Consider the following 14,663-nt stretch of genomic DNA (forward strand, 5'->3'; position numbering starts at 1 on the left):
CTGTTAGGTTTTTTTTTTTTTTTTAAAGATTTTTATTTATTTATTTGACAGAGAGAGACACAGCGAGAGAGGGAACACAAGCAGGGGGAGTGGGAGAGGGAGAAGCAGGCTCCCTGCAGAGCAGGGAGCCCGATGCGGGACTCCATCCCAGGACCCTGGGATCATGACCTGAGCTGAAGGCAGTCGCTTAACCAACTGAGCCACCCAGGCGCCCCGGAATCTCTGTTAGGTTTACAGTGCTATTATTTCTGAGCAACACGGATGCATTCTAATAAATAAATGTTACTATTTGCTTGACTCATTTAGGGGATCAGGAGGAGAGGTTTAATTCTACAGTCAAAATAATGGCCTAAAGTTATACACGGTCATTTGGCATTTCAAGAACTAGAAGTTAAAAATTACAATCATGGAGCATCTGGGTGGCTCAGTCAGTTAAGCGTCTGACTCTCAACTCTGGCTCAGGCCATGACCTCAGGGTCGTGGGATCAATGCTGAGTTGGAGCGCAGAGTTTGCTTGAGATTCTCTCTCCCTCTCCCTCAGTCCCTTCCCCCGCCACAAATAAATAAAAAAATTGTAAAAACAAAAAACACCCTACTTGAATGTTATTTTCTATTTTTAAGGTAATATAAACAAAACTGTTTAATGTGATTGTGCCTGCCTGACCAGATTTTCTTGATGATGAAAACCATTCCTGGTTTTTGATTACTAATGTCTGATCAACTCTTGCAAGCCTAAATGCCCCCAAATTCATCACAGTCATGGTTTCTTCCAAGATGATGCTCAGCTGTGGACATTAAGATCAACAACAATGGGATATATTTTTTTAAGATTTTATTTATTTATTTGACAGAGAGACACAACAAGAGAGGGAACACAAGCGGGGGGAGTGGGAGAGGGAGAAGCAGGCTTCCCATGGAGCAGGGAGCCTGATGCGGGGCTCAATCCCAGGACCCTGAGACCATGACCTGAGTCAAAGGCAGACGCTTAATGACTGAGCCACCCAGGCTCCCCAACAATGGGATATTTTGATGAATGCAAACTTAAAGAAAATGTGGCATATGAAAATTATAATTTTGGTACATTTTCACTTCCTAAGTCTTTTAAACTTTAATAAATATATGTCAAGATATACATACTAAATATTTATCTTTTATTGTGTATTTTAGAATGTCAATTTTTTTTAAAGGAGTTTGGTGTCTCTTTTTTATTTTTTAAATTTTTTGAGCAAGAGAGAGAGAGAGCACAAGGGAGGGGGCAGAGAGAAAGGGAGAGTGAGAATCTTTTTAAAAAATTTATTTATCTGACACAGAGAGATACAGTGAGAGAGGGAACACAAGCAGGGGGAGTGGGAGAGGGAGAAGCAGGCTTCCCGCTGAGCAGTCAGCCCGATGCGGGGCTTGATCCCAGGACCCTGGAATCATGACCCAAGCTGAATGCAGACCTTAACGACTGAGCCACCCAGGCGCCCCAGGGAGAGTGAGAATCTTAAGCAGGCTCTATAGGCAGTGCAGAGCCCAACCTGGGGCTCAATCTCAAGTCCCTGAGATCATGACCTGAGCTGAAATCAAGAGTCCCATGCTTAACCAACTGAACCACCCAGGCACCCCTAGAATGTCGATTTTAAACTTAAAGCTCCCCTAAATATTTGGAAGAACAGGGTGAGGTGCAAGAACTTTTTTTCAAGAAAAGAAAATCCAACAAAAGCAAAACCAACAACTAATGACAATCAAGAGGGGGTAATGACGTAGATTCAGAGCTAAGTTTATCTTGCTCTACACTGTAAAACCTTTATTTCTTATTGTGACATTCAGAATAGCAAGTGCACTTGTTACAACATTTTTTTTTTTTTTAATCAAGCACATCTTAACAAAGCCTGTTTTCTTCTCTACTCTCAGTTCTTGAGTTCTAAGTCTAAAGAAGAAACAAAATTAGGATTTGGCTTCTGTTTAAAATAAAGATATAATTACATAAACAATTGTTTCATTCCTTGGGCAAGGTCCATGTCTTTCCAAAGTACGAAGACCCAAAGGACAAAGATAATCCAGCGAATTTGTCACACTGGCAGAAAACAAACCTGGCTCTATATTGCCATCATGTGGTCAATATGTATATTACATCTCCACTCCACCGGTGCCCTGCAAGATGACCACCACCTGGAATCTTACACCACCCAGAGGCTGTTGTTTTAAGTGGTTCAAACCCACGGGCCTCATCTTTCTTTTTCTTTCTTTCTTTCTTTTCTTTCTTTCTTTCTTTCTTTCTTTCTTTCTTTCTTTCTTTCTTTCTTTCTTTCTTTCTTTCTTTCTCTTTCTTTCTTTCTTCTTTCTTTCTTTCTCTCTCTTTCTCTCTCTCTCTCTCTTTCCCCACAGGCCTCACCTTTCTTTCTTTCTTTCTTTCTTTCTTTCTTTCTTTCTTTCTTTCTTTCTTTCTTTCTTTCTTTCTTTTCCTTCCTTCCTTCCTTCCTCTCTCTCTTTCTTTCTCTCTCTCTCTTTCTTTCTTATATACTTATTTATTTTAGAGAGAGATCACGGTGCGGGAATGGGGGGGAGGAGCAGAGGGAGAGAGAAACTTAAGCAGATTTTGCAGTGAGCATGGAACTCGACTTGGGCTCCATCCCATGACCCTGAGATCAGGACCCAACCTGAAACCAAGAGTCAGAGACTTAACCCACCGTGCCACCCAGGGCCCCCAGGCCTCATTTTTCATATAAAGAAGTTACATTTTATGAAGGCACAGTGTGTTAGTTGTGTTTTTATTTTCTGGACACTTTATTCTTCAAACCAGTAACTGTACCCAGAAAAAGATTGCAGAGGTGGATAAGAAAATTTTCAGTTTCTTGGTTTCAAGTTCAGTGATCCTTTCCATAAAGATTTTACTTTTAATGTGCCCACAAATAGTGCAAATTAGTTTCTGCCAATTGACTAATAGCTCCCTTTTCATTTAATGAATACTGAGCACTGTGTGTTTTAGTAGATAGAAAAGCCCCAGACTACAGCATTGTGTGTCAACTATACTTTAATAAAAATAAATAGATAATACATACACATGCACATACACACATATGTATTAGGAGACCTGTGTGTTAGATCCACTTGGACACCCACCTGAATATATGAGGTCTCATGAAAGTCATTCAATGTTTAAAAGGCTTCTTCTGAAAAATAACAGAGCTCAACTGAGAACTTCTATGCGGAGGAAATCTAACTAAAAAATCCTATCATTATTTCACTTCAGTGTGTACCACAAGATTTAGTACTTAATTTTACTGTGTTATTTAACTTTCTAATTTTTTTTTTAAAGATTTTATTTATTTATTTGAGAGAGAGAATGAGAGAGAGAGAGCAGGAGAGGGGGGAGGGTCAGAGGGAGAAGCAGGTTCCCTGCCAAGCAGGGAGCCCGATGCGGGACTCAATCCTGGGACTCCAGGATCATGACCTGAGCCGAAGGCAGTCGCTTAACCAACTGAGCCACCCAGGCGCCCCTTAACTTTCTAATTTTTCTCACCAGTCCTAATCTTGTTTCTCCAACTGAAATTTAAATTATTTGATGGCAAGAATGATGGCAGACAGGGGCACCTTCATGGCTCAGTCATTAAACATCTGCCTTTGGCTCAGGCCATGATCCCAGGGTCCTGGGATCTAGCCTCACATCAGGCTCCCTGCTCTGCGGGAAGCCTGCTTCTCCCTCTCCCACTCCCCCTGCTTGTGTTCCCTCTCTTGCTGTCTCTCTCTCTGTGTGTCAAATAAATAAATAAAATCTTAAACTAACTAACTAACTAACTAAATAAATAAATAAATAAAAGAATGATAGCAGACTCCCTGGTCTGCGGACTTTTTATTGTATTATATTACCTAAAAGGTTAATAAGTCAGCATTTAACAATTCATTGTTGATTAATTTTCAGCAAGTCAAAATAACAATATGAAATTTTAAAACTTCTTCACATTTACTAATATATAATATGCAACACCATTAATGTACTCGCTAATAAATTAACAACAACAACCAAAATGTTTCAAATGTGGGGCAGAAGCGAGCCATCACTTACCCACTTACTTGAGTCCACTGATTTTCTGTACTGGTCTGTGGTTCATTTTATCAAACACAGCGGAAACTCTTCAGGACTGATAACTAAGAGTATACTAGGCTTTTATTATTTAATCCTATTTTGCTTTATGGCATGTGATTTGCCCTTGTATTTGAATCCATGTAACAATAAGCAGCATTACACAAGATTCTACCATTGAGTCAGTTTCTAAACCCACAAATACATCCCCCAGAAATCTGTTACTTATATAGAGTTAAGCCCATCCATTATTACCAAAGAGCCTCTACTAAGGCCGGGGTGGGAGGTGTCTCAAAATTAATCACATTCTTTTCTTAATTTTTAGTAGGAAATATCTAACTTCCTAAGAACTTGAGGATGTGTTTTTCTTTTTCATTAAATTTTATTCATTATACAGATTTCATGAAGACTCCAAAGTCAGGGCTCTGATTTCCCTGTTGTGAGTCCTTCTTTTTTTGTGTGTGTGTTTATTTATTTTTAAAGATTTTATTTATTTATTTGACAGAGAGAGACACAGCAAGAGAGGGAACACAAGCAGGGGGAGTGGGAAAGGGAGAAGCAGACTCCCCACTGAGCGGGGCTCCATCCCAGGACTCTGGGATCATGACCTGAGCTGAAGGCAGACGCTTAACGACTGAGCCACCCAGGTGCCCCTTTGTGTGTGTTTAGTATAATTCTGCTAGTTATTGTATTTGAAGGTAGTCCAATGAACTTCAAGATTATACAAATTAGATAATATAGTCTAATGTCTCTCTACCTGCTTATCTGCCCACGTGCCAGCATCTCACTAATGTGCTTAAAGAGTTGGATTAAAGGCCATAGGTTGCCTAGAAGATTATGTTCTAAGTAAATACCACCAATTTGATTAGTGACATACAAATAAGCCACTGACCTATAAGAACTCTATTCTTTTAAATATTTGCAAATTAGTGCAGTCTTTGTTAAGCAAGGTATTGCTCTCAGGAGTAAGTTAACATATGTTCCAATTTTTAGCTTGTGTTGGTGAGAGAAAAACAGCTAATTATACTTCTGCTGTTTGTTTATTGAACCTTTGTTATGATCAAGTGAAAACAAGCAATATTTCTTGTTATTTTTATACCTCTGTGCCTTTACTCATGCTACTTCTTCTGTCTGGCATGCCCTTTCCACATCACTTGAAATGTATTATTGCCCTTATTCATTTACTATCCTAAACCCTTAAAGAACAATGACTAGGTCTTTTATACATTCACTCACTTATCTATTCAATAAAGATTTCGCTATGTGCCAGTTCTGGGGAATACAGCAGTGATAAAAACAGACAAAAATCCCTGCCTTCCTGGCACTTACATAGAAATGATAGAACAGGGGCGCCTGGGTGGCTCAGTCGTTAAGCGTCTGCCTTCAGCTCAGGTCATGATTCCAGGGTCCTGGGCTCGAGCCCCGCATCGGGCTCCCTGCTCTGCGGAGAGCCTGCTTCTCCCTCTCCCACTCCCCCTGCTTGTGTTCCCTCTCTCGCTGTGTCTCTGTCAAATAAATAAATAAATAAATAAAATCTTAAAAAAAATGAAATGGTAGAACAAATGAGTAAAATATATTGTTAGTTAGCAATATGCGCTAAAGAGAGTGTTGGGAGGTTGGAGTTGCAATTTGTGATAAGGCGGCCAAGGAAAATTTGGCTAATGCAACGATTGAGCAAAGACCTGAAAGAGGTGAGGGCAAACCGCATATAAATCTGGGGATAGAGTGTTCCAGAGAGAGGGACTAGTAAGCACGAAGGCACTAAAATAGGAGGATGCTGGATTATGCCTGGTTTGAAGAAGAGTCGCAAGGTGGTCCATGAGGCTGGAGTAGCGTAAGAGGAATGATAATCTTGTTTATCCATAGGGTTTAACACTGTGTCTGAAACACATTAGGACTTAATATTTTTGATGAATTAATGAATATTTTGATGGTAATGTAATAAAAGGCCAATATTTCACAAAACCTGAATTGTGCTAAATCCAGTTACTTTATTAACAAAAATATTTTCTTTGCTTGTCCTGACTTTAGTTTTGCCATTGAAACAGGTATGACTTTCATTAATTCAGGGTTTAGGTCAGTTCAGGATGTCATGTTGCAGTATATTACAATCTTCTCTTTGCACTTCTTTTTGTTAAAGTACTTACAAAGGACTGTAACACTAGAATATAAACACTAGAAAATACCAGCAAACATTGTTGGGTAGTATTCTCATAACCTTCAGATCTCTTAGCAAAGTTAGCAGTACTACTTAGAATCACTTAAATTGCCAGTTTAAGGACTTACACTGCTTCCAAAACTTATTTCTCAGAACATCACTCGTAGAATTTGTGTAAAGTGTACTATGCATATAATCTTATTACTATTTATTTTATTTGCAAGAATGATTCACCATTAGCAGCAGGTGGGGCCATGAACACATGTACACCAAGGCAACTACCAGCCAGCAAGACTGATTAGCTCTTGACAACTTTTCTCCCGACTGCTCCTTCCCTGGCTCACTTTTGGACTCCAGGTGTTAACATTCCTGGTATTGCTTTTGACTTGTCAGTGGATCCCTTTGAATCGGTAACCTCTCCATATTCGTTGTTAATCTTTAACACTGATTGTTATACTTTCATTCTAATTATAATATTTTCTGTCTTGCTGATTTTTTCTTGAGATTCAGAAAAACATATTCAGTTCCCTACAGTTCCCAAGAAATGTTTGAACGGAAACACCAATTGTAAAAGATTTATTCCCTGAAAGTCGCCAGATCCTGATGGGTTTGGAGTTTTAATAGAATCTTCAAGAAATCAAACCTTCTCAAGTATCAACGCCCTTCAGCTGGAGAACTCCAGGAAGTCAGCTGTAGTAAACCCAGTTGTATTTATTTCTTGTTGCGGCAAGGAAAAATACATACCACAGGGAACTATGGGCTGCCTCGTAAGAAGGCGTTCAGAAAGAACCTGTTACAGGATTTGGGCTTTGGTTGGTGCTTGAGGGAGAGTCTAAGGTAGCAGGGATCTCTTCTCAATTGGATGCTGTCAGAAAGCCTGGGCAATTCCATGATTGGGCATCTCAATAAATCTTATCTACAGGGAGAGAAGACTAATATGAGAATAAAGCTGTAATTTGTAAAGAAGAAGTAACCATTCATTTTGGCCAAGAAAAAGGGTGTTTGGTATTTTGTGGGACAGAGTGATCTTGTTTTGGTCTGTGTTTAGACAAATTCATGAAGTGCTTTGCCTTATTTTATCATGCTTTTACAATGACCTGTCCGAGGTTAGGATTTCACGAGATTATTTCTATCTAATAGGACAATAATATGGCTTAGCTGTGAGTGCCAGGCCAGCTTCAGAATGTCAGGGGCTCTTCTTGTTTTTTTCATGTTTTTTTTTTTCATCCACATATAGTGTACATACAGAAAAGTATAATTTTTTTTTAAGATTTTATTTATTTATTAGAGAGAGACACAGGGAGAGAAGGAACACAAGCAGGGGGAGAGGGAGAGGGAGAAGCAGGCTTCCCACGGAGCAGGGAGCCCGATGTGGGGGCTCGATCCCAGGACCCTGGAATCATGATCTGAGTCGGAGGCAGACGCTTAGCGACTGAGCCACCCAGGCGCCCCTGGAAAAGTATAATTTTTAAAAAAGATTTTGTTTACTTATTTGAGAGAGAAAGGGAGATAGAGAAAGCACAAGCAGGGTGGTGGCGGTGGTGGGGAAGCAGGCTCCCTGCTGAGCACGCTGAGCAGGGAGCCCAACGCGGGGCTCGATCCCAGAACCCCAGAACATTCTAGAATCTCAAGGAATGTTGAATCTTGACCCAAGTTTTCACACTTCTCGCCTTTCTTCTCTCCCCTGTCTACCTACCGTTCTACCCTGTCCACCTGTATGAGGTCTAACCCCACACGGTCAGTAACCGCTCTTAGAACACTTTTTTCGTACCAATCTGATGGTGCTTATTACATTGTTTCGAGTACTAAATGAACATAGTGTTTGTGTTTTTGTTTTACAACACTTCGGACATAATAACCGCTAAGTGAAAATTAATTGTAACAATCATGTTACAGTTTCTGTGTAGTTTTGAGTAAGTTCCTTTAGGGCAGAACTGTATCATACTTTTTGGTTTCACTTTAGTGTCTTCAAAACACAATGGCAAAGGCCCTGTCAGGGGAGACTCGTGCTACCGGCGGGGGGCACCGGGGCGTCCCCGCACAGCCCTGACACGTGGAGGCGGGGTTCCACAGGCGAGCAAAGCGAGACAGGGAGACGAGCGGTTCCACCAATCACACGCTTGGGCGGTGAAGGCCCCACCTCCCAAATTTTCACCCATTATTCAAGTTAAAGCCAAGCTCTCAAGCAGCAGATGCACGTGCAGGGATCCGAGGCCAGTCTGGGGGCGCTCGGGACACAGCATCCGCGTAGGGGGCTCAGGCGGAACCTTCATCCTCAGCTCGGTGTTTCCCGCGACTCCACTCCTATCGCTACACTACCAAATAGACGGCTTCCTTCCCCGCCCCGAAGGCCTATTCCGAGAACAATTTCCAGACTTCGGGACTAATAATTTCAGCGAAACGATGAATGGACATCCTAACGAGTGAGGACAGTTTCTCCGAGCAGCATCTCCCTAGCGCGGCCCCACGACTTCCCTTAGGGGAGGGCGCCCCGCGTACGGCCGCCCACGCTTGCCCGCCCAGGGCAGAGCCCGCCGCCGCACCTCGCCCCGCGCGCGTGCACGGACGCGTGCTCAGGCGCGCACGCCGCCCCGCCCCGCCCCGTCGCGCGTACACACCGCCCCCGCCCCGCCCCGCGTGCACGCCGCCCCCTCCCCGTCCCGTCCCGCCCGCCCGTGCCGCCAGCCGGCCTCCTTTCCGGAACTCTAAGGTGCGCCTCCCCGAGACCCCCTCGCCGGTGGGGGGACCCGGGTCGAGCCCGGGCGCTCTGTTAGCCAGAGGCAGGCGGAGGAGACCGGGTCGGCCGGGGCGAGCCGCCGAGGAGTAGCGGAGCCCGCCCTGCACACCCGGGAGAGAAGTGGGAGGGAGGCAGAGTTACGTGAGGCAGCGCGGAGTGAGTGAGCTTGGGTCCGACTCGAGGTCGGGCTCAGGACCGAGGCTGGTGGGCCAGGCCCCCGAGCCAGCGTTACACCGGCTCCGAGGAGCACTGAGCGGACACAGAGGGACGGACCGAGCGAGGACACATGGCCTCGCCATTCCTGCCCGCGGGGGCCACCACGGGCGACAGCGGCGGAGAGCTGAGCTCGGGGGACGACTCCGGTGATGTGGAATCCCTCCAGAGCCCCGAGACCGAGGCGTCCGGGAGCCTGACCGAGCTCTTTGAGAAGGCTGCAGCGCACCTCCAAGGCCTGGTTCAAGTGGCCAGCAGGGAGCAGCTCTTGTACCTGTATGCCAGGTACAAGCAGGTAAAGTCCTGGGGAAGGGGTGGATGCGGGAGAGCGACAAGAGGCCTTCTCTGTCCTCCAAAATCTAATAGTAAACGTGCTTGGTTGATGGCTAGGTGTAATGAAGTTTGCGTGTGTGTATGTATAATCATCCACTAAGGATTAGCATCCTTCTGAATATGGAGAGGGCCTGTGTGCTCTCCTGGGAGTGATATTTGGCTGGACACCGAATGACAGTTGTCCATGTCTTCTCTGACTTGCACAGTGACCTTGCACTTAATGCTTTTACCAGCTTCAGAACCTTTACAAAATGAGGATGATAAAATAAGATTTATCATTCACTCTTGCTGAAGGGTCATATGGAGGTAATTATGGAAGTACTATGGTCACATGGAAGTAATGTTAAAAAAAAATTGTGAGCTCCAAGAAAATTATATGATTGTAATAAAAGGGTGATGCAATACAAAATAAAGTATTATACTTTTGTTATTGTATTTGTATTCCTAAATATTGTATTTTGTATTGTATTGTATATTGTATTCCTAAATATATTAGACTTATGTTTTGGCTGAATGGGCTTCTGATTTTTAGATATAAACATTTTAGAGCTAGTAAACACCAGGTGAAATAATCCCCTTCTTTTGCTGGAAAGGAAAGGGAAGCCCAAGGAGAGTAGATAACTTGCCTAGGGTCATACAGACAGATCAGTCAGAACTAGAACTAGATTGTAGCTCCTGACTCTAAGGCTCTGAACTTTACCTGGAAATAAAATTCGTAATGTCCTATAAGACATGTTTGATTTATCATTCAAAGAGTCAGAGGTACCAGAAGGAGAAATAATTGCTTTATCATAATCAACCAATACTTGTATAACATCTTTTATATGCAAAACACTTGGGTGTTATGCCTGCAGGGAGTGCGTAGAAGAAAAAGCATCATGGTATTTGCCTTCAAGAGACTTAGAAAGTTACTTGAGGAGTCTAGATTTAAACACGGGAAAAATTGCTAACAAAAGTTAAATAACATTTTAGGAAAGCTCCAGCTCTTTGGAACACTGGAAGCAATGACGTTCTGGGGAATAGCCCATTTTATTTTACTAAAAAATTTTAACCTTTCTTTTGCTTCTTGGTATCTATTTCCTCCTGTATTCTTTTAAGAAAAAAAAATAGTTGTAGGGTCCCTCTGTATTCTTCAACTGAATATACTGAATAGAGATGAATCTTCTTTTGAAGACTGATGAATTTCAGTTACGAATACGGGTTAAAGTGACTTGAGAGACGTAGCTATGGATACATATGGTATAAATTACAGTGTTGAATGAAAATTGCCCCTGAATTGGCCTTGGAATTTGCTTTCTTGCAGAAGTTCTGGATATCTTTTTTCTCTTTGGTTATTTATCCTGTCCCAATAACATTAAAATCAGACTTTCAATTATTAAACAAGAAGAGTTTATTGAACATTGTGCTAGGACCTTTAACATGTCTGACTAGTAATTCTCTGGGCAGCATAAGACTGCTTTTCTCCAAATTCCCTAGAGAACATTCTTTTTCTTTCTAGGACATAACTTTATTTACTGGTTTTAGTGTCATCATTATTAATATCTGATTTCTGAGTTATCAGTGAACTGTAGTCACCTGTCAACTGGTAACCATTCTGTCTCATGCATCCTCACTTCATCCAGATCTTCTGGAAGAGGTGTGTCCCTCACCCTTTCAAGAACTTGATGTTAAGGTGTTTAGAAATATTCTGTATCTGGAAATAAAATTCTTTGTTATTAGAGAATAAGATTATGCTTACTTAGATATGACATTGGAACAATTTTCATCAATTTCTTCTATTTTTTTTTTTTTTTTGAGAGGGAGAGAGAATCCTAAGCAGGCTCTATGCCCAGTGTGGAGCCTGAGGCGGGGCTCTATCTCATGACCCCGAGATTATAACCTGAGCTGAAATCGAGTCAGATACTTAGCTGACTGAGACACCCAGGCCCTCCTAAATATTTTATTTTATTATTATTTTTTTTAAAGATTTTATTTATTTATTTGACAGAGACACAGCGAGAGAGGGAACACAAGCAGGGGGAGTGGGAGAGGGAGAAGCAGGCTCTCTGCAGAGCAAGGAGCCCGATGCGGGCCTCAATCCCAGAACCCTGGGACCATGACCTGATCCGAAGGCAGATGCTTAGCCAACTGAGCCACCCAGGTGCCCCCAAAGATGCTGTTTTTAACACTATTTCAGAATTCTGTTAAAAATAAAATAGGGCACCTGGGTGGCTCAGTCGTTAAGTGTCTGCCTTTGGCTCAGGTCGTGGTCCCAGGGTCCTGGGATCAAGCCCTGCATCCGGCTCCCTGCTCTGCAGGGAGCCTGCTTCTCCTTCTCCCTCTGCCAGAGCTCCCCCCTGCTTGTGTGTTCTCTCTCTCTCTCTCTTTCTGTCAAATAAATAAAATTTAAAAAAAATAGCATCTTTGATAGCATAATAAAGTTGAAATTCCAATATAATTGATGCATGGACCAGAATTTCTCATGAAACAATTACATTTTGTATTCAGAATAGCACTGCATTTTGGAGGCCGAATGAAATAAAGTTGTCCCCAGGAAGATAACAGAAATAAGCTGAGCTGTGAACTTTCTTTTCAGAACCCTAAACTTACCTAACATCGTAGCTCTTTTAATCTCAGATAAGCCTGTGCCTCCAAAATCATCTTTTAGTGAGGTTTCAAAAAGATCACACCAATGAACAGTTTTTTGGTCCTCTGCAGTAGCCTACACTTTCCCAGGAAAAGATAACTAATTGACACCTGTGAAAACTCTAGGACAATGAAAATTTCAAACCCATGAGCTTCATTTCACCAGAGCCTTCAGCACCAGCACAGTGAGGATACCCAGCGTGTTCTCCTACTTTAACCTGGCCACACATGATTCACTGGCATTTGCCATTAGCCCCCTTTGTTAAAACATTGTTTTGTCATACATATATCAGAACAGAGTTTAGGTGTTTTGTTAAAATGGCACATTTTATAACTCTGCTCTATAGCTAATGATTCATTATTCAATGATTTGGAAACTGTTGCTCATCATGTCCTAAAATCCCGTAGTTTTATTTACCCAGTCTTTTCTGATCCAGAACTATTGTTTGAATTTGGGAATGCAAAAGTTTATGTGTCAGTTAGACTATAGGGTCAGCTGCTGAGCTTTTATTTTCATCACACATAATGGTCTGGAGGTAGGTGACCTAGGGCTGGTACGGTGATTCTGCTTCACGAGATCATCTGGGGGATTAGTCTTTTTCTGTTCTGTAGTTCAGCCATTCCCCCAAGGCAGCAGTTCTCAAATTACGGTCTAGAGACCCCTGAGAATCCCTGAGACTTTCTCAGTAGATCTATAAGATACAAAACTATTTTCCTAATAATACTAAGACATTATTTGCCTTTTTTCTCTTTGATAAAACTGCTGACGCATCGGCATGAATCAAGGCAGTGACAGCAAATTGTACTCGTAGTCATATATTTTACCACCATGTACTCAGAGTAAAAAAAAAAAAAAAAAAAAGGCCAATTTCACTTAAAAATGTCTTTGATAGGGGCGCCTGGGTGGCTCAGTCGTTAAGTGTTTGCCTTCGGCTCAGGTCATGATCCCAGGGTCCTGGGAAGCCTGCTTCTCCCTCTCCCACTCCCTCTGCTTGTGTTCCCTTTTTAATATTGTGTGTGATGAAATGGGGAGTACATGCAAGGCAGTTCTGCACACTGAATTATGTTGGCCATTTCGAGGAAAAGCACTTGTGTAGTTTTTGAGTTGCAAGCTGAGCTATCCACATTTTTCATGAAACATCATTTTTCCTTAATAAAACAACTCACAGATTAACTCTGCTTATTCAGATTTGAGTATTTGGCAGATGGTTTCTTCAAAGTGAATGAAGTGAGCCTGTCACTTTAAGGAAAACAGCTGACAGTGTTTGTTGCCAGTGGTCACATTTGAGCCTTCAAATGAAAATTAGAGGTTTGGAAAATCTGTATCTGTCACATGAACTTGACAGCTTCCTGATACTTAAGAACTTTTTTGATGAGATTAATGGTGATTCTAATGATTGTAACTTCTGCTTTTGTATAATGTGTCAACATTTGGAAGGAATGCATAACTTAGTGAACCATATTTTCCAAATATTGCATGGAATGTTACAAATTATGTGTGAGTAAAAGATCCATTCAAAGTGCAAGTCAGACCAATGGATTTTAATGTAGCAGAAGGAAAAATTCATTGATACGCCATCAGAATCCACATTGCATCCAATCTTGAAGAAACTGCCACTTGTTGAGTTTTGGTGTGGTATCAAAGAAAAAAATATCCACAATTATCTGAAAAGGCTACTAAAATACTTCTTTCTTTTGCAACAGTGTATCTGTGTGAGCTTTTTCTTCATATACTTCAACCCAAGCAACATATTGCAGTATATTGAATAGATAAGTAGATATGAGAATACAACTGCCTTCTATTAAGGCAGACATTAAAGAGATGTGCAAAATGTACAACAGTGACACTTTTCTCACTAAGTTTTTTTTTTTTTTAAGATTTTATTTATTTGACAGAGACATAGCGAGAGCAGGAACACAAGCAGGGGGAGTGGAAGAGGGAGAAGCAGGCTTCCCGCAGAGCAGGGAGCCCGATGCGGGACTCGATCCCAGGACCCCGGGATCATGACCTGAGCCGAAGGCAGACGCTTAACGACTGAGCCACCCAGGCGCCCCCTCACTAAGTTTTTTGTGCTTTAGAATATACAGTTATTTTTCATAAAATTTTGTTATTTAAATATGTTAACTTAATGAGTTTATTATTTTTAAATTAGTTAATACACATTTTTATAATCTTTTAATTTTTAATATGGTAAATATTGATAGATATAACTCACATAAGCAAAGCTTCTTGGGGTCCTCATTTTTTAAGAGTGTAAAGGGATCATGAGACCAAAAATTTTGAGAACTGCTCCTCTCAGATCCTCTTTCCATGGCCAGAGATGGCTCACCATCACTTACATGCATGTTCTAGCCAGGGCTCAGGGAAAGGGAAGGACAAGCCCTCCTTTCTTTTCAAGGAAGATGTTTATATCACTTTCTCACACATCCAGTCCTCTCTACCTGGACCGAAGTTGCACGGTGTATGTAATATTTAGCTGGATGACCACACGTGTGTCTGGCTGAGACTTCTACTACTGTGGGAGAAATGG

At 41.8% G+C, this 14,663-nt stretch overlaps 1 protein-coding gene across 3 annotated transcripts in view; it reads left to right on the forward strand.

Annotated features, from left to right (window-relative positions):
• Window positions 1-8,874: 8,874 nt before the first annotated feature.
• The window catches only part of ACBD6 (acyl-CoA binding domain containing 6), a 188,597-nt gene continuing 182,808 nt past the window's right edge, over window positions 8,875-14,663 (forward strand). For 2 of the 3 annotated variants that reach the window (XM_006736854.3, XM_081824782.1), the window contains exon 1: window positions 8,876-9,469. In XM_006736854.3, coding sequence (XP_006736917.2) covers window positions 9,248-9,469 — 222 coding nt within the window. In that variant the 5' untranslated portion in view covers window positions 8,876-9,247. Of the gene's footprint in view, window positions 9,470-14,663 lie in introns of all 3 variants that reach the window. The other variant, XM_081824781.1, reaches the window with a different exon arrangement.

The sequence above is a fragment of the Leptonychotes weddellii genome, chromosome 6 (genome assembly GCF_054177405.1).
Source record: "Leptonychotes weddellii isolate Sample4059 chromosome 6, ASM5417740v2, whole genome shotgun sequence".
Classification (NCBI taxonomy): Eukaryota; Metazoa; Chordata; class Mammalia; order Carnivora; family Phocidae; genus Leptonychotes; species Leptonychotes weddellii.